At 45.1% G+C, this 26,545-nt stretch overlaps 1 protein-coding gene across 2 annotated transcripts in view; it reads left to right on the top strand.

Annotated features, from left to right (window-relative positions):
• The window catches only part of LOC106566451 (partitioning defective 6 homolog beta), a 38,270-nt gene extending 16,305 nt beyond the window's left edge, over window positions 1–21,965 (top strand). For both annotated transcript variants that reach the window (XM_014134505.3, XM_045692939.2), the window contains one exon: window positions 17,064–21,965. In XM_014134505.3, coding sequence (XP_013989980.1) covers window positions 17,064–17,941 — 878 coding nt within the window. In that variant the 3' untranslated portion in view covers window positions 17,942–21,965. The remainder of the gene's footprint in view (window positions 1–17,063) is intronic.
• The last annotated feature ends 4,580 nt before the right edge of the window (window positions 21,966–26,545 follow it).

Here is a 26,545-nt window from a genome sequence, read left to right as displayed (position 1 = left end):
AGAACAGGACGTGGTCAGTAGGTTTGATGTGTTTGGGTAGAACAGGACGTGGTCAGTAGGTTTGATGTGTTTGGGTAGAACAGGACGTGGTCAGTAGGTTTGATGTGATGTGTTTGGGTAGAACAGGACGTGGTCAGTAGGTTTGATGTGATGTGTTTGGGTAGAACAGGACGTGGTCAGTAGGTTTGATGTGTTTGGGTAGAACAGGACGTGGTCAGTAGGTTTGATGTGTTTGGGTAGAACAGGACGTGGTCAGTAGGTTTGATGTGTTTGGGTAGAACAGGACGTGGTCAGTAGGTTTGATGTGTTTGGGTAGAACAGGACGTGGTCAGTAGGTTTGATGTGTTTGGGTAGAACAGGACGTGGTCAGTAGGTTTGATGTGTTTGGGTAGAACAGGACGTGGTCAGTAGGTTTGATGTGTTTGGGTAGAACAGGACGTGGTCAGTAGGTTTGATGTGTTTGGGTAGAACAGGACGTGGTCAGTAGGTTTGATGTGTTTGGGTAGAACAGGACGTGGTCAGTAGGTTTGATGTGTTTGGGTAGAACAGGACGTGGTCAGTAGGTTTGATGTGTTTGGGTAGAACAGGACGTGGTCAGTAGGTTTGATGTGTTTGGGTAGAACAGGACGTGGTCAGTAGGTTTGATGTGTTTGGGTAGAACAGGACGTGGTCAGTAGGTTTGATGTGTTTGGGTAGAACAGGACGTGGTCAGTAGGTTTGATGTGTTTGGGTAGAACAGGACGTGGTCAGTAGGTTTGATGTGTTTGGGTAGAACAGGACGTGGTCAGTAGGTGTGATGTGTTTGGGTAGAACAGGACGTGGTCAGTAGGTTTGATGTGTTTGGGTAGAACAGGACGTGGTCAGTAGGTTTGATGTGTTTGGGTAGAACAGGACGTGGTCAGTAGGTTTGATGTGATGTGTTTGGGTAGAACAGGACGTGGTCAGTAGGTTTGATGTGATGTGTTTGGGTAGAACAGGACGTGGTCAGTAGGTTTGATGTGATGTGTTTGGGTAGAACAGGACGTGGTCAGTAGGTTTGATGTGATGTGTTTGGGTAGAACAGGACGTGGTCAGTAGGTTTGATGTGATGTGTTTGGGTAGAACAGGACGTGGTCAGTAGGTTTGATGTGATGTGTTTGGGTAGAACAGGACGTGGTCAGTAGGTTTGATGTGATGTGTTTGGGTAGAACAGGACGTGGTCAGTAGGTTTGATGTGTTTGGGTAGAACAGGACGTGGTCAGTAGGTTTGATGTGTTTGGGTAGAACAGGACGTGGTCAGTAGGTTTGATGTGTTTGGGTAGAACAGGACGTGGTCAGTAGGTTTGATGTGTTTGGGTAGAACAGGACGTGGTCAGTAGGTTTGATGTGTTTGGGTAGAACAGGACGTGGTCAGTAGGTTTGATGTGTTTGGGTAGAACAGGACGTGGTCAGTAGGTTTGATGTGTTTGGGTAGAACAGGACGTGGTCAGTAGGTTTGATGTGATGTGTTTGGGTAGAACAGGACGTGGTCAGTAGGTTTGATGTGATGTGTTTGGGTAGAACAGGACGTGGTCAGTAGGTTTGATGTGTTTGGGTAGAACAGGACGTGGTCAGTAGGTTTGATGTGATGTGTTTGGGTAGAACAGGACGTGGTCAGTAGGTTTGATGTGATGTGTTTGGGTAGAACAGGACGTGGTCAGTAGGTTTGATGTGATGTGTTTGGGTAGAACAGGACGTGGTCAGTAGGTTTGATGTGATGTGTTTGGGTAGAACAGGACGTGGTCAGTAGGTTTGATGTGATGTGTTTGGGTAGAACAGGACGTGGTCAGTAGGTTTGATGTGTTTGGGTAGAACAGGACGTGGTCAGTAGGTTTGATGTGTTTGGGTAGAACAGGACGTGGTCAGTAGGTTTGATGTGTTTGGGTAGAACAGGACGTGGTCAGTAGGTTTGATGTGTTTGGGTAGAACAGGACGTGGTCAGTAGGTTTGATGTGTTTGGGTAGAACAGGACGTGGTCAGTAGGTTTGATGTGATGTGTTTGGGTAGAACAGGACGTGGTCAGTAGGTTTGATGTGATGTGTTTGGGTAGAACAGGACGTGGTCAGTAGGTTTGATGTGATGTGTTTGGGTAGAACAGGACGTGGTCAGTAGGTTTGATGTGATGTGTTTGGGTAGAACAGGACGTGGTCAGTAGGTTTGATGTGATGTGTTTGGGTAGAACAGGACGTGGTCAGTAGGTTTGATGTGATGTGTTTGGGTAGAACAGGACGTGGTCAGTAGGTTTGATGTGTTTGGGTAGAACAGGACGTGGTCAGTAGGTTTGATGTGATGTGTTTGGGTAGAACAGGACGTGGTCAGTAGGTTTGATGTGTTTGGGTAGAACAGGACGTGGTCAGTAGGTTTGATGTGTTTGGGTAGAACAGGACGTGGTCAGTAGGTTTGATGTGTTTGGGTAGAACAGGACGTGGTCAGTAGGTTTGATGTGTTTGGGTAGAACAGGACGTGGTCAGTAGGTTTGATGTGTTTGGGTAGAACAGGACGTGGTCAGTAGGTTTGATGTGTTTGGGTAGAACAGGACGTGGTCAGTAGGTTTGATGTGTTTGGGTAGAACAGGACGTGGTCAGTAGGTTTGATGTGTTTGGGTAGAACAGGACGTGGTCAGTAGGTTTGATGTGTTTGGGTAGAACAGGACGTGGTCAGTAGGTTTGATGTGTTTGGGTAGAACAGGACGTGGTCAGTAGGTTTGATGTGTTTGGGTAGAACAGGACGTGGTCAGTAGGTTTGATGTGTTTGGGTAGAACAGGACGTGGTCAGTAGGTTTGATGTGTTTGGGTAGAACAGGACGTGGTCAGTAGGTTTGATGTGTTTGGGTAGAACAGGACGTGGTCAGTAGGTTTGATGTGATGTGTTTGGGTAGAACAGGACGTGGTCAGTAGGTTTGATGTGATGTGTTTGGGTAGAACAGGACGTGGTCAGTAGGTTTGATGTGTTTGGGTAGAACAGGACGTGGTCAGTAGGTTTGATGTGTTTGGGTAGAACAGGACGTGGTCAGTAGGTTTGATGTGTTTGGGTAGAACAGGACGTGGTCAGTAGGTTTGATGTGTTTGGGTAGAACAGGACGTGGTCAGTAGGTTTGATGTGTTTGGGTAGAACAGGACGTGGTCAGTAGGTTTGATGTGTTTGGGTAGAACAGGACGTGGTCAGTAGGTTTGATGTGTTTGGGTAGAACAGGACGTGGTCAGTAGGTTTGATGTGTTTTGGGTAGAACAGGACGTGGTCAGTAGGTTTGATGTGTTTGGGTAGAACAGGACGTGGTCAGTAGGTTTGATGTGTTTGGGTAGAACAGGACGTGGTCAGTAGGTTTGATGTGATGTGTTTGGGTAGAACAGGACGTGGTCAGTAGGTTTGATGTGTTTGGGTAGAACAGGACGTGGTCAGTAGGTTTGATGTGTTTGGGTAGAACAGGACGTGGTCAGTAGGTTTGATGTGTTTGGGTAGAACAGGACGTGGTCAGTAGGTTTGATGTGTTTGGGTAGAACAGGACGTGGTCAGTAGGTTTGATGTGTTTGGGTAGAACAGGACGTGGTCAGTAGGTTTGATGTGTTTGGGTAGAACAGGACGTGGTCAGTAGGTTTGATGTGTTTGGGTAGAACAGGACGTGGTCAGTAGGTTTGATGTGTTTGGGTAGAACAGGACGTGGTCAGTAGGTTTGATGTGTTTGGGTAGAACAGGACGTGGTCAGTAGGTTTGATGTGTTTGGGTAGAACAGGACGTGGTCAGTAGGTTTGATGTGTTTGGGTAGAACAGGACGTGGTCAGTAGGTTTGATGTGTTTGGGTAGAACAGGACGTGGTCAGTAGGTTTGATGTGTTTGGGTAGAACAGGACGTGGTCAGTAGGTTTGATGTGTTTGGGTAGAACAGGACGTGGTCAGTAGGTTTGATGTGTTTGGGTAGAACAGGACGTGGTCAGTAGGTTTGATGTGTTTGGGTAGAACAGGACGTGGTCAGTAGGTTTGATGTGTTTGGGTAGAACAGGACGTGGTCAGTAGGTTTGATGTGTTTGGGTAGAACAGGACGTGGTCAGTAGGTTTGATGTGTTTGGGTAGAACAGGACGTGGTCAGTAGGTTTGATGTGTTTGGGTAGAACAGGACGTGGTCAGTAGGTTTGATGTGTTTGGGTAGAACAGGACGTGGTCAGTAGGTTTGATGTGTTTGGGTAGAACAGGACGTGGTCAGTAGGTTTGATGTGTTTGGGTAGAACAGGACGTGGTCAGTAGGTTTGATGTGTTTGGGTAGAACAGGACGTGGTCAGTAGGTTTGATGTGTTTGGGTAGAACAGGACGTGGTCAGTAGGTGTGATGTGTTTGGGTAGAACAGGACGTGGTCAGTAGGTTTGATGTGTTTGGGTAGAACAGGACGTGGTCAGTAGGTTTGATGTGTTTGGGTAGAACAGGACGTGGTCAGTAGGTTTGATGTGATGTGTTTGGGTAGAACAGGACGTGGTCAGTAGGTTTGATGTGATGTGTTTGGGTAGAACAGGACGTGGTCAGTAGGTTTGATGTGATGTGTTTGGGTAGAACAGGACGTGGTCAGTAGGTTTGATGTGATGTGTTTGGGTAGAACAGGACGTGGTCAGTAGGTTTGATGTGATGTGTTTGGGTAGAACAGGACGTGGTCAGTAGGTTTGATGTGTTTGGGTAGAACAGGACGTGGTCAGTAGGTTTGATGTGTTTGGGTAGAACAGGACGTGGTCAGTAGGTTTGATGTGTTTGGGTAGAACAGGACGTGGTCAGTAGGTTTGATGTGTTTGGGTAGAACAGGACGTGGTCAGTAGGTTTGATGTGTTTGGGTAGAACAGGACGTGGTCAGTAGGTTTGATGTGTTTGGGTAGAACAGGACGTGGTCAGTAGGTTTGATGTGTTTGGGTAGAACAGGACGTGGTCAGTAGGTTTGATGTGTTTGGGTAGAACAGGACGTGGTCAGTAGGTTTGATGTGTTTGGGTAGAACAGGACGTGGTCAGTAGGTTTGATGTGATGTGTTTGGGTAGAACAGGACGTGGTCAGTAGGTTTGATGTGATGTGTTTGGGTAGAACAGGACGTGGTCAGTAGGTTTGATGTGTTTGGGTAGAACAGGACGTGGTCAGTAGGTTTGATGTGATGTGTTTGGGTAGAACAGGACGTGGTCAGTAGGTTTGATGTGATGTGTTTGGGTAGAACAGGACGTGGTCAGTAGGTTTGATGTGATGTGTTTGGGTAGAACAGGACGTGGTCAGTAGGTTTGATGTGATGTGTTTGGGTAGAACAGGACGTGGTCAGTAGGTTTGATGTGATGTGTTTGGGTAGAACAGGACGTGGTCAGTAGGTTTGATGTGATGTGTTTGGGTAGAACAGGACGTGGTCAGTAGGTTTGATGTGATGTGTTTGGGTAGAACAGGACGTGGTCAGTAGGTTTGATGTGATGTGTTTGGGTAGAACAGGACGTGGTCAGTAGGTTTGATGTGTTTGGGTAGAACAGGACGTGGTCAGTAGGTTTGATGTGTTTGGGTAGAACAGGACGTGGTCAGTAGGTTTGATGTGTTTGGGTAGAACAGGACGTGGTCAGTAGGTTTGATGTGTTTGGGTAGAACAGGACGTGGTCAGTAGGTTTGATGTGTTTGGGTAGAACAGGACGTGGTCAGTAGGTTTGATGTGTTTGGGTAGAACAGGACGTGGTCAGTAGGTTTGATGTGATGTGTTTGGGTAGAACAGGACGTGGTCAGTAGGTTTGATGTGATGTGTTTGGGTAGAACAGGACGTGGTCAGTAGGTTTGATGTGATGTGTTTGGGTAGAACAGGACGTGGTCAGTAGGTTTGATGTGATGTGTTTGGGTAGAACAGGACGTGGTCAGTAGGTTTGATGTGTTTGGGTAGAACAGGACGTGGTCAGTAGGTTTGATGTGTTTGGGTAGAACAGGACGTGGTCAGTAGGTTTGATGTGATGTGTTTGGGTAGAACAGGACGTGGTCAGTAGGTTTGATGTGATGTGTTTGGGTAGAACAGGACGTGGTCAGTAGGTTTGATGTGTTTGGGTAGAACAGGACGTGGTCAGTAGGTTTGATGTGTTTGGGTAGAACAGGACGTGGTCAGTAGGTTTGATGTGTTTGGGTAGAACAGGACGTGGTCAGTAGGTTTGATGTGTTTGGGTAGAACAGGACGTGGTCAGTAGGTTTGATGTGTTTGGGTAGAACAGGACGTGGTCAGTAGGTTTGATGTGTTTGGGTAGAACAGGACGTGGTCAGTAGGTTTGATGTGTTTGGGTAGAACAGGACGTGGTCAGTAGGTTTGATGTGTTTGGGTAGAACAGGACGTGGTCAGTAGGTTTGATGTGTTTGGGTAGAACAGGACGTGGTCAGTAGGTTTGATGTGTTTGGGTAGAACAGGACGTGGTCAGTAGGTTTGATGTGATGTGTTTGGGTAGAACAGGACGTGGTCAGTAGGTTTGATGTGATGTGTTTGGGTAGAACAGGACGTGGTCAGTAGGTTTGATGTGATGTGTTTGGGTAGAACAGGACGTGGTCAGTAGGTTTGATGTGTTTGGGTAGAACAGGACGTGGTCAGTAGGTTTGATGTGTTTGGGTAGAACAGGACGTGGTCAGTAGGTTTGATGTGATGTGTTTGGGTAGAACAGGACGTGGTCAGTAGGTTTGATGTGTTTGGGTAGAACAGGACGTGGTCAGTAGGTTTGATGTGTTTGGGTAGAACAGGACGTGGTCAGTAGGTTGATGTGATGTGTTTGGGTAGAACAGGACGTGGTCAGTAGGTTTGATGTGTTTGGGTAGAACAGGACGTGGTCAGTAGGTTTGATGTGTTTGGGTAGAACAGGACGTGGTCAGTAGGTTTGATGTGTTTGGGTAGAACAGGACGTGGTCAGTAGGTTTGATGTGTTTGGGTAGAACAGGACGTGGTCAGTAGGTTTGATGTGTTTGGGTAGAACAGGACGTGGTCAGTAGGTTTGATGTGTTTGGGTAGAACAGGACGTGGTCAGTAGGTTGTGATGTGTTTGGGTAGAACAGGACGTGGTCAGTAGGTTTGATGTGTTTGGGTAGAACAGGACGTGGTCAGTAGGTTTGATGTGTTTGGGTAGAACAGGACGTGGTCAGTAGGTGTGATGTGTTTGGGTAGAACAGGACGTGGTCAGTAGGTTTGATGTGTTTGGGTAGAACAGGACGTGGTCAGTAGGTTTGATGTGTTTGGGTAGAACAGGACGTGGTCAGTAGGTTTGATGTGTTTGGGTAGAACAGGACGTGGTCAGTAGGTTTGATGTGTTTGGGTAGAACAGGACGTGGTCAGTAGGTTTGATGTGTTTGGGTAGAACAGGACGTGGTCAGTAGGTTTGATGTGTTTGGGTAGAACAGGACGTGGTCAGTAGGTTTGATGTGTTTGGGTAGAACAGGACGTGGTCAGTAGGTTTGATGTGTTTGGGTAGAACAGGACGTGGTCAGTAGGTTTGATGTGTTTGGGTAGAACAGGACGTGGTCAGTAGGTTTGATGTGTTTGGGTAGAACAGGACGTGGTCAGTAGGTTTGATGTGTTTGGGTAGAACAGGACGTGGTCAGTAGGTTTGATGTGTTTGGGTAGAACAGGACGTGGTCAGTAGGTTTGATGTGTTTGGGTAGAACAGGACGTGGTCAGTAGGTTTGATGTGTTTGGGTAGAACAGGACGTGGTCAGTAGGTTTGATGTGTTTGGGTAGAACAGGACGTGGTCAGTAGGTTTGATGTGTTTGGGTAGAACAGGACGTGGTCAGTAGGTTTGATGTGTTTGGGTAGAACAGGACGTGGTCAGTAGGTTTGATGTGTTTGGGTAGAACAGGACGTGGTCAGTAGGTTTGATGTGATGTGTTTGGGTAGAACAGGACGTGGTCAGTAGGTTTGATGTGTTTGGGTAGAACAGGACGTGGTCAGTAGGTTTGATGTGTTTGGGTAGAACAGGACGTGGTCAGTAGGTTTGATGTGTTTGGGTAGAACAGGACGTGGTCAGTAGGTTTGATGTGTTTGGGTAGAACAGGACGTGGTCAGTAGGTTTGATGTGATGTGTTTGGGTAGAACAGGACGTGGTCAGTAGGTTTGATGTGATGTGTTTGGGTAGAACAGGACGTGGTCAGTAGGTTTGATGTGTTTGGGTAGAACAGGACGTGGTCAGTAGGTTTGATGTGTTTGGGTAGAACAGGACGTGGTCAGTAGGTTTGATGTGTTTGGGTAGAACAGGACGTGGTCAGTAGGTTTGATGTGATGTGTTTGGGTAGAACAGGACGTGGTCAGTAGGTTTGATGTGTTTGGGTAGAACAGGACGTGGTCAGTAGGTTTGATGTGTTTGGGTAGAACAGGACGTGGTCAGTAGGTTTGATGTGTTTGGGTAGAACAGGACGTGGTCAGTAGGTGTGATGTGTTTGGGTAGAACAGGACGTGGTCAGTAGGTTTGATGTGTTTGGGTAGAACAGGACGTGGTCAGTAGGTTTGATGTGTTTGGGTAGAACAGGACGTGGTCAGTAGGTTTGATGTGTTTGGGTAGAACAGGACGTGGTCAGTAGGTTTGATGTGTTTGGGTAGAACAGGACGTGGTCAGTAGGTTTGATGTGTTTGGGTAGAACAGGACGTGGTCAGTAGGTTTGATGTGTTTGGGTAGAACAGGACGTGGTCAGTAGGTTTGATGTGTTTGGGTAGAACAGGACGTGGTCAGTAGGTTTGATGTGTTTGGGTAGAACAGGACGTGGTCAGTAGGTTTGATGTGTTTGGGTAGAACAGGACGTGGTCAGTAGGTTTGATGTGTTTGGGTAGAACAGGACGTGGTCAGTAGGTTTGATGTGTTTGGGTAGAACAGGACGTGGTCAGTAGGTTTGATGTGTTTGGGTAGAACAGGACGTGGTCAGTAGGTTTGATGTGTTTGGGTAGAACAGGACGTGGTCAGTAGGTTTGATGTGTTTGGGTAGAACAGGACGTGGTCAGTAGGTTTGATGTGTTTGGGTAGAACAGGACGTGGTCAGTAGGTTTGATGTGTTTGGGTAGAACAGGACGTGGTCAGTAGGTTTGATGTGTTTGGCTAGAACAGGACGTGGTCAGTAGGTTTGATGTGTTTGGCTAGAACAGGACGTGGTCAGTAGGTTTGATGTGTTTGGCTAGAACAGGACGTGGTCAGTAGGTTTGATGTGTTTGGCTAGAACAGGACGTGGTCAGTAGGTTTGATGTGTTTGGGTAGAACAGGACGTGGTCAGTAGGTTTGATGTGTTTGGGTAGAACAGGACGTGGTCAGTAGGTTTGATGTGTTTGGGTAGAACAGGACGTGGTCAGTAGGTTTTATGTGATGTGTTTGGGTAGAACAGGACGTGGTCAGTAGGTTTTATGTGATGTGTTTGGGTAGAACAGGACGTGGTCAGTAGGTTTTATGTGATGTGTTTGGGTAGAACAGGACGTGGTCAGTAGGTTTTATGTGATGTGTTTGGGTAGAAATCAGATTATTTTTGGAATAGTTTACCCTTACCGACACATGAGAAATTTCAAGCTGTTGGATTTGATCCAGTATAGACACAGGTCTGATGTTGAAAAAAACAACTGTTTCAACTAAATGACTGTCAAATTCAGACTTTACAAGCCAACAAATACAACCAAATGGCCGTGTACCCATCCCCAACTCTCACCCTGTAGGCCTTGTACCCAACCCCAACTCTCACCCTGTAGGCCTTGTACCCAACCCCAACTCTCACCCTGTAGGCCTTGTACCCAACCCCAACTCTCACCCTGTAGGCCTTGTACCCAACCCCAACTCTCACCCTGTAGGGTTATGCTGGTGTTTACTTTCTACACAGTTATCACTGATTGTTTGGATTAATTATTAACTCACATATGCTAACGTACTCAATTGCATTCCTGAAGTTTGAGTCATGTACTTAACGAGCATAAAGGTGAACTCATATCTACAGGTGAGATGTGTAGTTTATCAGCCAACCGTTGAACAAAATGAGGAGAGACTGATCAACTGTCTGAAGACAGTGAGCGTGATGGTGACCCCCGGTGGCCCAGCCCAGATGTAACTGTGATATTATGACACTGACCCCCAAAGGGACACACCAAGACAGTCACAGATTATTAGTCTGGGTCCTGGGGCATTAGCGCCATAGTATTGACTATTTACGCCTGCTTTACGCTTGCTAGCTGCTGTATTGAGACTGAAAGCCTTGCTAGCTGCTGTATTGAGACTGAAAGCCTTGCTAGCTGCTGTATTGAGACTGAAAGCCTTGCTCGCTGCTGTATTGAGACTGAAAGCCTTGCTAGCTGCTGTATTGAGACTGAAAGCCTTGCTAGCTGCTGTATTGAGACTGAAAGCCTTGCTCGCTGCTGTATTGAGACTGAAAGCCTTGCTAGCTGCTGTATTGAGACTGAAAGCCTTGCTCGCTGCTGTATTGAGACTGAAAGCCTTGCTAGCTGCTGTATTGAGACTGAAAGCCTTGCTCGCTGCTGTATTGAGACTGAAAGCCTTGCTAGCTGCTGTATTGAGACTGAAAGCCTTGCTCGCTGCTGTATTGAGACTGAAAGCCTTGCTAGCTGCTGTATTGAGACTGAAAGCCTTGCTCGCTGCTGTATTGAGACTGAAAGCCTTGCTAGCTGCTGTATTGAGACTGAAAGCCTTGCTCGCTGCTGTATTGAGACTGAAAGCCTTGCTAGCTGCTGTATTGAGACTGAAAGCCTTGCTAGCTGCTGTATTGAGACTGAAAGCCTTGCTCGCTGCTGTATTGAGACTGAAAGCCTTGCTAGCTGCTGTATTGAGACTGAAAGCCTTGCTCGCTGCTGTATTGAGACTGAAAGCCTTGCTAGCTGCTGTATTGAGACTGAAAGCCTTGCTCGCTGCTGTATTGAGACTGAAAGCCTTGCTAGCTGCTGTATTGAGACTGAAAGCCTTGCTCGCTGCTGTATTGAGACTGAAAGTCTTGCTCGCTGCTGTATTGAGACTGAAAGCCTTGCTAGCTGCTGTATTGAGACTGAAAGCCTTGCTAGCTGCTGTATTGAGACTGAAAGCCTTGCTAGCTGCTGTATTGAGACTGAAAGCCTTGCTAGCTGCTGTATTGAGACTGAAAGCCTTGCTAGCTGCTGTATTGAGACTGAAAGCCTTGCTAGCTGCTGTATTGAGACTGAAAGCCTTGCTCGCTGCTGTATTGAGACTGAAAGCCTTGCTATCTGCTGTATTGAGACTGAAAGCCTTGCTAGCTGCAATTAGGGTAAGTGCCTTGCTCAAGGGCACATGGACAGATTTCACCTGGTCAGCTCTGGAATTCGAACTAGCAACCTTTCGGTTACTGGCCCAACCTCTTAACTGCTAGACTACCACCCAGTTTTCACACCCCTTTTTCCACATTTTGTTGCTACAGCCTGAATGTATTAAATGTTGTTTTGTCACTGGCCTACACACAATACCCCAAAATGAAAAGCTGAAATGTCTTTAGTCAATAAGTATTCAACCCCTTTGTTATGGCAAGCCTAAATAGGTTCAAGAGTAAACATTTGCTTAACCAATCACATAAATTGCAATAATGTTGTTTAAGATGATTTTTGAATGACTACCTCATCTCTATAACCCGCACACACAATTATCTGGAAGGTCCTTCAGTTGAGCAGTGATTTTCAAACAGATTCAACCACAAAGACTCGGAAGGTTTTCCAATGCCTCGCAAAGAAGGGCACCGATTTGGTAGATGGGTCAAAATCAAATATCCCTTTGAGCATGGTGAAGTTATTAATTACACTTTGGATGGTGTATCAATACACCCAGTCACTACAAAGATACAGCCGTCCTTCCTGACTCAGTTGCTATGAGCCAAAGGTGACTTTAAAACAGTCACAGAGTTTAATGGCTGTGATAGGAGAAAACTGAGGATGGATCAACAACATTGTAGTTACTCCACAATACTAACCTAATTGACAGAGTGAAAAGAAGAGAGCCTGTACATATTTAAACATATTCCAAAACAACATGCATCCTGTTTGCAACAAGGCACTAAAGTAAAACTGCAAAAAATGTGGCAAAGCAATTCACTTTTTGTCCTGAATACAAAGTGTTATGTTTGGGGCAAATCCAACATGACATAACACTGAGTACCACACTAGATATTTTCAAGCATAGTTGTGGATGCATCATGTGTATGCTTGTCATCGTTAAGGACTGGTGAGTTTTTCAGGATAAAGATTAAACGGAATGGAGTTAAGCACAGGCAAAATCCTAGTGGAAAACCTGGTTCAGTCTGCTTTCCAACAGACACAAAGCCAAATCTACACCAGAGTTGCTTACCAAGAAGACAGTGAATGTTCCTAAGTGGCCAAGTTAGATTTTCAAGCAGATTTAAGTTGAAACTATTGCAAAACCTGAAAAATGGTTGTCTAGCAATGATCAACAACCAATTTGACAGAGCTTGAATAATTTTTAAAAAATAATAATGGGAGAATGTTGCACAATCCAGGTGTGGAAAGCTCTTAGAGAATTACCCAGAAAGACTCAGAGCTGTAATCGCTGCCAAAGGTGATTCTAACATGTATTGACTCAAGGGTGTGAATACTTCTCTCATCAAGACATGTTAGTGTTTTTATTTTACATACATTTTTTACAAATATTATCATTTTACTTCCACTTTGACACAGTATTTTGTGTAAATCTTTGACCCCCAAAAATTACAATGAAATCCATTTTAATCCCACTTCGTAACACAACAAAATGTGGGAAAAGTCAAAGGAGTGTGAATATTTATGAAGGCCCTGCAGGCTTCTATGTTTACATCGTACAGATTAGCTGAGTTTGGATTAACATATCAGTGTGTTTTTGTGAATATGTAAACCTAATATTTGGTATGCATACAGTTGTAATGTCCGGACAGTAAGGAGGCAATGAACTTATGTTTCAGGAGAACTGAAATGGGATATCCTCTACACTTGATCCTTTGTTTTTCTGGTTGAGGGGAGGGGTATCTGTCAACCTCAGGGCTGGAATCCTTATCGACAGCCTGCCTGCACCCTATCCCAGAACACACACACACACACGGAATTGCTGATGATGCTTAGGTCCAAAGAGTTTATCCACAACACCTGAGCAAATTGCACAGTGTGTACATACACTACAACACACCATGGGATATGAGAACATGTCATTCATTCTGGAACATACATACACTACAACACACCATGGGATATGAGAACATGTCATTCATTCTAGAATATGCATACACTACAACACACCGTGGGATATGAGAACATGTCGACCAGTTCTTATAGCCTTTAGCCGTACCTTTATCCTACTCCTCCTCTGTTCCTCTGGTGATATAGAGGTTAACCCAGGCCCTGTAGCCCCCAGTTCCACTCCTATTCCCCAGGCGCTATCATTTGTTGACTTCTGTAACCGTAAAAGCCTTGGTTTCTTACATGTTAACATCAGAAGCCTTCTCCCTAAGTTTGTTTTATTCATTGCTTTAGCACACTCCGCCAACCCTGATGTCCTAGCTGTGTCTGAATCCTGGCTTAGGAAGGCCACCAAAAATTCTGAAATTTCCATCCCCAACATTTCCCACCAAGATAGAACTGCCAAAGGGGGTGGAGTTCCAATCTACTGCAGAGAATGCGTGCAGAGTTCTGTCATGCTAGCCAAGTCTTTGCCCAAACAGTTCAAGCTTCTACTTTTAAAAATCCACCTTTCCAGAAATGTGTCTCACTGTTGCCGCTTGTTACAGACCACCCTCAGCCCTCAGCTGTGCACTGGACACCATGTGTGAATTAATTGCCCCCATTTATCTTCAGAGTTTGTACTGTTAGGTGACAACTGGGATATGCTAAACACCCCGGCCGTCCTACAATCTAAGCTTGATACCCTCAATCGCACACAAATTATCAAGGAATCTACCAGGTACAACCCTAAATCCATAAACACGGGCACCCCCATAGATATCATCCTGCCCTCTAAATACACCTCTGCTGTCTTCAACCAGGATCTCAGCGATCATTGCCTGTGTCCGTAATGGGTCTGCGGTCAAACGACCACCCCTCATCACTGTCAAACGCTCCCTAAAACACTTCAGCGAGAAGGGCTTTCTAATTGACCTGGCCCGGGTATCCTGGAAGGATTTTGACCTCATTCCGTTATTCTTTGGTTATTGGTTATTCTTTAAAAGTGCTTTCCTCACCATCTTAAATAAGCATGCCCCATTCCAGAAATGTAGAACTAAGAACAGATACAGCCCTTGGTTCACTCAATACTTAACTGCCCTTGACCAGCACAAAAACATCCTGTGGCGTACTGCATTAGCATCGAATAGCCCCCGCAATATGCAACTTTTCAGGGAAGTTAGGAACCAATATACACAGGCAGTTAGGAAAGCAAAGGCTAGCTTTTTCAAACAGAAATTTGCATCTTGTAGCATAAACTCAAAGTTCTGGGACACTAAAGTTCATGGAGAATAAGAGCACCTCCTCCCAGCTGCCCACTGCACTGAGGCTAGGAAACTGTCACCACCAATAAATCTATGATAATCGAATTTCAATAGGCATTTTTCTACGGCTGGCCATGCTTTCCACCTGGCTACCCCTACCCCGGTCAACAGCTCCACAGCAACTTGCCCAAGCCTCCCCCATTTCTCCTTCACCCAAATCCAGATAGCTGATGTTCTGAAAGAGCTGCAAAATCTGGACCCCTACAAATCAGATGGGCTAGACAATCTGGACCCTCTCTTTCTAAAATTATCCGCCGCAATTGTTGCAACCCCTATTACCAGTCTGTTCAACCTCTTTTTCGTATCGTCTGAGATCCCTAAAGATTGGAAAGCTGCCGCGATCATCCCCCTCTTCAAAGGGGGAGACACTCTTGACCAAAACTGTTACAGACCTATATCTAGCATACCCTGCCTTTCTAAAGTCTTCGAAAGCCAAGAAAACAAACAGATCACCGACCATTTCGAATCCCACCGTACCTACTCCGCTATGCAATCTGGTTTCCAAGCTGGTCATGGGTGCACCTCAGCCACGCTCAAGGTCCTAAACCATATCATAACCGCCATTGATAAAAGACAATACTGTGCAGCCATCTTCATCGACCTGACCAGGGCTTTCGACTCTGTCAATCACCGCATTCTCATCGGGCAGACTCAATAGCCTTGGTCTCTCAAATGACTGCCTAGCCTGGTTCACCAACTACTTCTCTGATAGAGTTCAGTGTGTCAAATCGGAGGATCTCCAATCCAAAATTAAATCTAGATTCGACTTCCTATTTTGCAACAAAGCATCCTTCACTCATGCTGCCAAACATACCCTCGTAAAGCTGACTATCCCACCGATCTTTGACTTCGGCGGTGTAATTTACAAAATAGCCTCCTACACTCTACTCAGCAAATTGGATTTAGTCTTTCACATTGCCATCCGTTTTGTCACCAAAGCCCCATATACTACCCACCACTGTGACCTGTATGCTCTCGTTGGATGGCCCTCGCTTCATATTCGTCACCAAACCCACTGGCTTCAGGTCATCTATAAGTCTTTGCTAGGTAAAGCCCTGTCTTATCTCAGCTCACTGGTCACCATAGCAGCACCCACCCATGGCACGTGCTCCAGCAGGTATATTTCACTGGCCATCCCCAAAGCCAATTCCTCCTTTGGCCGCCTTTCCTTCCAGTTCTCTGCTGCCATTGACTGGAACGAATTGTAAAAATTGCTGAAGCTGAAGACTTATCTCCCTCACTAACTATAAGTATCAGCTGTCAGAGCAGCTTAACCATCACTGCACCTGTAAATAGCCCACCCAACTATCTCATCCCCGTATTATTTAATATTTTGCTCCTTTGACATGTTCTCAACTGTCCTACCTGGTTAAATAAAGGTGAAATAAAAATGCCATTCATTCTAGAACATACATACACTACAACACACCGTGGGATATGAGAACATGTCATTCATTCTAGAACATACATACACTACAACACACCGTGGGATATGAGAACATGTCATTCATTCTAGAACATACATACACTACAACACACCGTGGGATATGAGAACATGTCATTCATTCTAGAACATACATACACTACAACACACCGTGGGATATGAGAACATGTCATTCATTCTAGAACATACATACACTACAACACACCGTGGGATATGAGAACATGTCATTCATTCTAGAACATACATACACTACAACACACCGTGGGATATGAGAACATGTCATTCATTCTAGAATATGCATACACTACAACACACCATGGGATATGAGAACATGTCATTCATTCTAGAATATGCATACACTACAACACACCATGGGATACGAGAACATGTCATTCATTCTAGAACATACATACACTACAACACACCATGGGATACGAGAACATGTCATTCATTCTAGAACATGCATACACTACAACACACCATGGGATACGAGAACATGTCATTCATTCTAGAATATGCATACACTACAACACACCGTGGGATATGAGAACATGTCATTCATTCTAGAACATACATAGCCAGTGGGAGGAAGAAGAGACAGAGAGAGAGCGATAAAGGGGGGGACTGGGGCACAACCCAGGAGGGAATGAACGTTATCATATTAATGTTTGGCATCCGTATGCTGGTGGTTAACCATTAGAGAGCCATGGCCCTGCTTCTCGCTCTTCTTAGACCTTTGATCGAGTCTAGAACCCTGTCCCTGCTCTACGCCATGCTCAGGTGAAAGTCCAGGTATGTCTCAGAGCAGCACAGTTGCCGTGAGTAAGCCTCTGAAGAATTCCGAAAGCCCTACCATGAGAGACCGGAGTCGACGCTAACATTTTCTACACATGAACAATAAGCCCAGGGAAGAGAGGAGAAAGCCCTGTAACAAGGCGAGGTGAGGGGCTCTAAGATAAAGGAACCCTCAGGCTTAGAGCAACACCATCGCTTTTGCATAACTACAGTATATTCTGAGGTAGAATGTCAGTAATGATTTATAGTTCCACCATAATGATCAGTAAGCATTTACGGTATGCGATTAGATCCTGTATCATGTGATATTGATATGGTTCTGATGCATTGTTCTCTTCCCTCCCCCAGAGGAAGCCGACTACTCTGCGTTTGGTCTGGACTCTCTGGCCCGTCCCAAGAAGACGGTCCTAGCGGCCATGTTGCTACGGCCTGATGCCAACCGGAAGAAGCCCCTTGTGATCATCAGCCTGCCCAGGGACTTCAGGCCCGTCTCGTCCATCATCGATGTGGATATCCTCCCTGAGACACACCGCCGGGTTCGCCTCTACAAGCACGGCCAGGAGAAACCGCTGGGCTTCTACATCCGAGACGGCTCGAGCGTCCGAGTCACGCCCCAGGGCCTGGAGAAGGTTCCTGGGATCTTCATCTCCCGCATGGTGCCTGGGGGCCTGGCTGAGAGCACTGGCCTGCTGGCTGTCAACGACGAGGTTCTGGAGGTCAACGGCATCGAGGTGCAAGGCAAGTCCCTGGACCAGGTGACAGACATGATGATCGCCAACAGCCACAATCTCATTGTGACGGTGAAGCCGGCCAACCAGCGCAACAACATCGTACGGAGTGGTGGGGGCGGGGCAGCGTCCGGGAGCTCAGGGCACTCGTCCGACAGCGGCACCAGTTTCTACGGCTACTCCTCCCCGGGCACTGCCGTGGCGACGACTCCGGCACACATCATCCAGAACTTCCACCCAGAGGAGCTGGAGAGTGATGAGGATGATGAGGACCTGGTGATAGAGGTGGATGGAGAGGCTGTGCCCATCCCACGGACCTCCTCGGCCAGCTGTACCATACCCTTCATTCCCCGCTACGTGCCCCACCTGGACCTCCGCACCACCAACGGAGCCCTGGCCTCCCACAACCGCTCCGGCTCACTGGGCACGCTCAGCACTGCCGACAGGGGCCTGGAGGGAAGGAGCTTAGAGGAGGAAGGCACCGTCATTACACTGTAAACACATACTGTCGTAGTTGCACAGTATTTATGGGAACGCAAACACATAGTCTTATATACACTGAAGCGCACCCTCATGCATACACAAAGAAGGACAACATCCACAGATGCGTGCCATAGTGTCGACTCCGCCCTCCCTATGTTGTCTGACAGGTACAGTGATTACCCGTGGTGTTTTGTGTGGAGGAGGAAAGTGACTGTGCCTTGGAGAAAGGCCTCCAACTTCTCATTGACAACCATAAAAAGCACTCGTTTCTATTTCTGTAGGGGGAGACTGTGTTTCTATGGTCTTCCACTTGAGGGCAGCAATGAGATGCTACACTGTTGTTTTTTTTCAATTTTGTGAACCATAGGAAAGGACTGATTTTTAATGAACGAATGAATGAATGAATGAATGAATGAATGAATGAATGAATGAAGGATTGCAGATATCTTTAGGCTCTGACCTTTCCCTAGCTCTTCTACTCTGGTTTGTTTGATAGAGGAGACTACATTTCACAATCTGCTTTTGCCTTGTCGCTTTGCAAACGACAGCAACCACTCCCCTAGGCGATTACAGCTTGTGATTAGGGAACAAAATGAATGTCTTCTATCCTACATGTCACCATACCAACTAACAAAGAGTAGAGGTCTGTAATAATACTCCGATTTTAGTCTGAGGAGAAACAATATATATGGGTCTCTCTTCATGGACCCGGACGTTAACCAATATTCCTGTGTTTTCTCTCCAAGCTTTTAATGTTGATAATCACAAGAAAAACACTAGAAGCAATTATGCGAAGCAACTGAAATTACAAAATCTCTTAAAGGGGCAATCTGTAATGGCTACATCCATTTTTAGACTTTTAAATGTATTATATATATATATATATAAGCCTTGTGAGCTTAGTTCTATTGTCGAACCCCATCAGAATCCAAAATATAAGCTTGTTTTACCCTTTTTGTTTGTAGACTAGGTAAATACAAACAAACACTGTATATCCTCAACATGGTTAGAACTATAATTTTGTTATCATGGCTTGTCATTCCTTGTATCTGTAGATCTGTCCATGGGTTTGAGAGTGGTTTCATTTCTCTAAACCCCATCCTTCAGCCTTCTACCAAAATAGTGGCGGGGAGTCAGTTTTGTTGTTTGAACCGCAGATTGCCGCTTTAAATATTTTTCATGCTATTTCTTTTACTGTTTTATTTCAATCTAAAATGGTTTACTGTATGATTTTTATTTTGTTGAAAATAAGTATCTGAATTCACCGTAACGGACCAACACCTCATCTGACAGGTGTGCTGTCATTGCCTGGATGAAGATCTATCTTGTTTTTCATCCAACTTCTCTTGCCTCACCCCACTTCGTGGACATAGTGTGACAGAATGTGATTGTAAATGCGATTCTCTGATTTCTCAGACCATGACGCTTCACTCATCTCAGCATGTTCTCTGTCTCGCTGTCTCTCGCCCATCTGTCTGTCCCTCTGTCTCTCATCTGTCTGTCCCTCTGTCTCTCATCTGTCTGTCTGTCTCTATCGCTCATCTGTCTCTGTCTGTCTCTATCGCTCATCTGTCTGTCTCTGTCTGTCTGTCTCTATCGCTCATCTCTCTGTCTCTGTCTGTCTCTATCGCTCATCTGTCTGTCTGGTTTGGGAGGATGTATTTGTAACAGATGACGTCTTTCTTAGTTTTACAACTCTGAGTTCACTTGGATGTGGCCTGAATCATTCACGTTTGAAGAGTGTCCTCACTTCATGTCCAGTATTTATTCACTATTTCATTCACTATATCATATTTTTTGGAGTACCCCTGAATCGATCTTCAACAGAATGTCATACTGGTATAGATGAAGAGTTGGACCGTGACACTGAGTACTACACAGATGTTATGTAACTTAGAGATAGGACACTAATGAACCCAGCGAGGATGGATGGGACTGTTATAAAACCCAGTCTGCAGGAAGAAGTTGGATTGTTTTGTCTTGCCAACGCTCTCACACTTACCGACTCAGTCTCTGTGTTTGAGTAAGGTGGAGTTTGTCTAGCTCTATGCATTCTGACTTGGATCAGGTGAATACTGGTCCGTTCCCACTTGTTCCTGGTCACATGACATCACCTGACGACTGTACCTACCTGTTCAGGAAGGTCAACACCAGCAAGTTCATTAGAATGTCAGTAGTGTAGAGCCAACAGACTTCCTCAAAACACTAGACAGGATAGTGCTGCACTGCAGAACATCCTCATTCCAATAGATTGTAGTTTTATTCTGTGTTTAGTTGCCAGTGTGCTGTTGTGAAGTATAATGGGAATTTAGACTAAGGCTGTACTCAACATGTAAACATTAATAGACGCTAACAGACTACACTGAGAGCAGATGGTGCATTGATGTCCATTTCTCCAATTGATTTTATTTTTTGCAATACTCTCTGATGGGGAAGCAAAATGTCCTGGGAACAGTTGCCTCACTCACCCCCCTCTCCCCTCCTCAGTCTGACTGCAATGGGTCTTACCTGCAGAAATACCTGATGAGAATCATAAATACTGGATCACCGTAATCACACATGCCATCTACCCAGAGTAGGGTATCATGTGAACTCAACTAGCCCTCTCTATCAGACATGCCATCTACCCAGAGTAGGGTATCATGTGAACTCAACTAGCCCTCCCTATCAGACATGCCATCTACCCAGAGTAGGGTATCATGTGAACTCAACTAGCCCTCTCTATCAGACATGCCATCTACCCAGAGCAGGGTATCAGATGAACTCAACTAGCCCTCTCTATCAGACATGCCATCTACCCAGAGTAGGGTATCATGTGAACTCAACTAGCCCTCTCTATCAGACATGCCATCTACCCAGAGTAGGGTATCATGTGAACTCAACTAGCCCTCCCTATCAGACATACCATCTACCCAGAGCAGGGTATCATGTGAACTCAACTAGCCCTCTCTATCAGACATGCCATCTACCCAGAGTAGGGTATCATGTGAACTCAACTAGCCCTCTCTATCAGGCATGCCATCTACCCAGAGTAGGGTATCATGTGAACTCAACTCCCCCTCCTTTTCATACTGTGAGGTACAGTACTACTCTATTCTCTGTTATGGTACAGGGTGTAGAAGAGTTGATTACTTTCTCCCTCTCATTCCAGACACTTCTGGAACATTCAAGGCACGATGAGTGATGTTTTACAATGGAAAGGTTGTTTTTTAAATCTGTTAATTTATTGTTGTTTTAACTACACAGGACATGGGGATCGTAACCACGACAACTATTTATTTTTTTAATCATGTTTCAGTATATTCCTTTTCAGTGCTAAGTCAGTAAACATTTTAATGTGTTATAACTGATCCACTGTGTTAATTAATGGTTTAATTTCATTTTCTAATCTGTTCTTTCCTTTTTTTAAAGTGATTTTGTTCAATTGCTTTTTTTTCCTGAACAAGCAGCTTCTAGAGGTGTAGATTATGACACTGTTTTTTTTCCGTACTGTGAATTCCTCTATTCCTGGGAGAGACCTGCATGTTTCAGAGAACTCTAAACAGGCTGGGAGAGACCTGCATGTTTCAGAGAACTCTAAACAGGCTGGGAGAGACCTGCATGTTTCAGAGAACTCTAAACAGGCTGGGAGAGACCTGCATGTTTCAGAGAACTCTAAACAGGCTGGGAGAGACCTGCATGTTTCAGAGAACTCTAAACAGGCTGGGAGAGACCTGCATGTTTCAGAGAACTCTAAACAGGCTGGGAGAGACCTGCATGTTTCAGAGAACTCTAAACAGGCTGGGAGAGACCTGTATGTTTCAGAGAACTCTAAACAGGCTGGGAGAGACCTGCATGTTTCAGAGAACTCTAAACAGGCTTCAGAATTTGGTTTGTGTCTGTTCCTTTTTTTTAAAATAATGAGCAATGATTTTATGCTTGTCAGATAAATCAAGGTATAGATTTGTACTGAAAATTGTCAGTATTTTCTTATTGATAGTATATGATGTACATTTTTAGCACATTTTAATGAAAAGTAATAAAGAAATGTATGAATTTAGATGCACTTGTATAATTGTTGATTCCATGAGCTGGAAATATATTCAATGATTGCCACATTTTTGTTTAATGAATAGAAAATACAAAAACATGCATTTAAATAACTTGACACATTTTTCAACAACCAAAATGTACAAGTTCATATCAGTCAGAGGATGATGGGGCTGATGTTACAGAACCCAGTCACACAGGATGGATGACAGTTATAGAACCCAGTCACACAGGATGGATGACAGTTATAGAACCCAGTCACACGGGATGGATGACACTGTTATAGAACCCAGTCACACGGGATGGATGACACTGTTATAGAACCCAGTCACACAGGATGGATGACAGTTATAGAACCCAGTCACACGGGATGGATGACACTGTTATAGAACCCAGTCACACGGGATGGATGACACTGTTATAGAACCCAGTCACACGGGATGGATGACACTGTTATAGAACCCAGTCACACGGGATGGATGACACTGTTATAGAACCCAGTCACACGGGATGGATGACACTGTTATAGAACCCAGTCACACGGGACGGATGACACTGTTATAGAACCCAGTCACACGGGACGGATGACACTGTTATAGAACCCAGTCACACGGGATGGATGACACTGTTATAGAACCCAGTCACACGGGATGGATGACACTGTTATAGAACCCAGTCACACGGGATGGATGACACTGTTATAGAACCCAGTCACACGGGACGGATGACACTGTTATAGAACCCAGTCACACGGGACGGATGACACTGTTATAGAACCCAGTCACACGGGATGGATGACACTGTTATAGAACCCAGTCACACGGGATGGATGACACTGTTATAGAACCCAGTCACACGGGATGGATGACACTGTTACAGAACCCAGTCACACGGGATGGATGACACTGTTACAGAACCCAGTCACACGGGATGGATGACACTGTTATAGAACCCAGTCACACGGGATGGATGACACTGTTATAGAACCCAGTCACACAGGATGGATGACACTTATAGAACCCAGTCACACAGGATGGATGACACTGTTATAGAACCTAGTCTGCAGGAAGAAGTTACTCTTTTGCATTTACATTTTAGTAATTTAGCAGACAGTAATCCAGAGTGATTTACAGTTAGTGTATTCATATTAAGATAGCTAGGTGGGACAACCCCATATCACAATTATAGTAAGTACATCGTTCCTCAATAAGTAGCTATCAGCAAAGTCAGTGCTAGTAGGGGGGAAAAGTCAAGTGTGAGTGTTTAGATCAGGAAAGGCTCTGTTTTTTTTTGTGTGTGTGTGTGGGGGGGGGGGGGTGCTGTGGGATTATTTAAGATACTCTTTAAAGAGGTAGGGTTTCAGATGTTTTTGGGAAAATGTGCAGGGTATCTGTCCTAGCTTCAGGGGGAAGCTGGTTCCACCAATGTCAGGACAGAGAAGAGCTTTGACTGGGCCGAGCGGGAGCTGCCCTCCTGTAAGGGTCGGAGGGCCAACAGACCAGAAGTGGCAGAACGGAGTACTCAGGTTGGGGGGAGCCCAGCCAACAGTGAGTTGCGGTAGTCCAGACGGGAGATGACAAGTGCCTGGATTAGGACCTGCACCGTTTCCTGTGTGAGGTAGGGTCGTACTCTACGGATGTTGTAGAGCAATGACCTGAAGGAGCGAATCACTGCTTTGATGTTTTCTGAGAACTAACGGGTGTTGTCCAGGGTCACACCAAGGTTCTTTACACTCTGGGAGGAGGACACTATGGGGTTGTCAACCGTGATGAAGAGGTCCAACCATGATTGAGTGGTCTTTTGTCTTGCCAACGCTCTCACACATACCGACCCAGTCTCTGTGTTTGAGTAAGGTGTGGTTTGTCTAGCTCTATGCATTATGACTTGGATCAGGTGAATACAGGTCCGTTCCTGGTCATAGAATATGTAATAACAATATAAGCCATTTAGCAGACGCTTTCATTCAAAGCAATCCCGGGAAGCAAACCCAATACCTTGGTGTTACAAGCACCATGCTCTTCCAACTGAGCTACGAAGGGCCACATGTACTGACCCCTGATGACTACAACTGTTGTAGTTCAGGAAGGTCAACACCAGCAAGGTGATTTAGAATGTCAGTATTGTAGAGCCAACAGACTTCCCTAAAACACTAGACAGGATAGTGCTGCACTGCAGAACATCCTCATTCCAATAGATTGTAGTTTTATTCTGTGTTTAGTTGCCAGTGTGCTGTTGTGAAGTATAATGGGAATTTAGACTAAGGCTGTACTCAACATGTAAACATTAATAGACGCTAACAGACTACACTGAGAGCAGATGGTGCATTGATGTCCATTTCTCCAATTGATTTTGTTTTTTGCAATACTCTCTGATGGGGAAGCAAAATGTCCTGGGAACAGTTGCCTCACTCACCCCCCTCTCCCCTCCTCAGTCTGACTGCAATGGGTCTTACCTGCAGAAATACCTGATGAGAATCATAAATACTGGATCACCGTAATCACACATGCCATCTACCCAGAGCAGGGTATCATGTGAACTCAACTAGCCCTCTCTATCAGACATGCCATCTACCCAGAGTAGGGTATCATGTGAACTCAACTAGCCCTCTATCAGACATGCCATCTACCCAGAGTAGGGTATCAGGTGAACTCAACTAGCCCTCCCTATCAGACATGCCATCTACCCAGAGTAGGGTATCATGTGAACTCAACTAGCCCTCCCTATCAGACATGCCATCTACCCAGAGCAGGGTATCATGTGAACTCAACTAGCCCTCCCTATCAGACATGCCATCTACCCAGAGCAGGGTATCATGTGAACTCAACTAGCCCTCTCTATCAGACATGCCATCTACCCAGAGTAGGGTATCATGTGAACTCAACTAGCCCTCTCTATCAGACATGCCATCTACCCAGAGCAGGGTATCATGTGAACTCAACTAGCCCTCTCTATCAGACATGCCATCTACCCAGAGCAGGGTATCATGTGAACTCAACTAGCCCTCTCTATCAGGCATGCCATCTACCCAGAGTAGGGTATCATGTGAACTCAACTAGCCCTCTATCAGACATGCCATCTACCCAGAGCAGGGTATCATGTGAACTCAACTCCCCCTCCTTTTCATACTGTGAGGTACAGTACTACTCTATTCTCTGTTATGGTACAGGGTGTAGAAGAGTTGATTACTTTCTCCCTCTCATTCCAGACACTTCTAGAACATTCAAGGCACGATGAGTGATGTTTTGAATGGGAAGATTGTTTTGAAATCTGTAAATACATTGTTGTTTTAACTACACAGGACATGGGGATCGTAACCACGACAACTATTTATTTTTTAATCATGTTTCAGTATATTCCTTTTCAGTGCTAAGTCAGTAAACATTTTAATGTGTTATAACTGATCCAATGTGTTGATTCATGGTTGAAGTTCATTATGTCATCTAGTCCTGGTAGCTACATCTTCTTGACCTTTGAAGGTGATTTGATAAAAATAAAAATAATTCTGTACAAGCAGCTTCTAGGGGTGTAGATTGTGACTCACCATCAAATGTTATTGGTCACATACACACATGGTTAGCAGATGTTAGTGCGAGTGTAGCGAAATGCTTGTGCTTCTAGTTCCGACAGTGCAGCAATATCTAAAATGTAATCTAACAATTCCACAACAACTACCTAATACACACAAATCTAAGTAAATTAATGGCATAAGAATATATACATATAAATATATGGATGAGCAATGACAGAGTGGCATAGGCAAGATGCAATAGGTGGTATAAAATACAGTATGACATACTGTTTCCTCTATTCCTGGGAGAGACCTGCATGTGTTAGAGAATACACTAAACAGGATGGGAGAGACCTGCATGTGTTAGAGAATACACTAAACAGGCTGGGAGAGACCTGCATGTGTTAGAGAATACACTAAACAGGCTGGGAGAGACCTGCATGTGTTAGAGAATACACTAAACAGGATGGGAGAGACCTGCATGTGTTAGAGAATACATTAAACAGGATGGGAGAGACCTGCATGTGTTAGAGAATACACTAAACAGGCTGGGAGAGACCTGCATGTGTTAGAGAATACACTAAACAGGATGGGAGAGACCTGCATGTGTTAGAGAATACACTAAACAGGATGGGAGAGACCTGCATGTGTTAGAGAATACACTAAACAGGATGGGAGAGACCTGCATGTGTTAGAGAATACACTAAACAGGCTGGGAGAGACCTGCATGTGTTAGAGAATACACTAAACAGGATGGGAGAGACCTGCATGTGTTAGAGAATACACTAAACAGGATGGGAGAGACCTGCATGTGTTAGAGAATACACTAAACAGGATGGGAGAGACCTGCATGTGTTAGAGAATACACTAAACAGGCTTGGGAACATAATTGCTAGTATGTGTCTGGTGGTGTCTATTATCCCCACCTGGTGAATAAATCGTGTTTTTATTTCAGTGCGAGCGTTCATGCAATTTTTTAAATGGTATGCATGATTATGTTTCTTTGAACCCCAAAAAAAGAAAAATAATAATCTAAAAACTAGCTTGATAACCCGAGATATCTCTTAGCCATCTGCTGCCTT

Source organism: Salmo salar, chromosome 13, assembly GCF_965601325.2.
Source record: "Salmo salar chromosome 13, fSalSal1, whole genome shotgun sequence".
NCBI classification, from domain to species: Eukaryota; Metazoa; Chordata; class Actinopteri; order Salmoniformes; family Salmonidae; genus Salmo; species Salmo salar.
The sequence above is the reverse complement of the archived record's forward strand: the minus strand, read 5'-3'. Positions and strand labels throughout refer to the sequence as shown.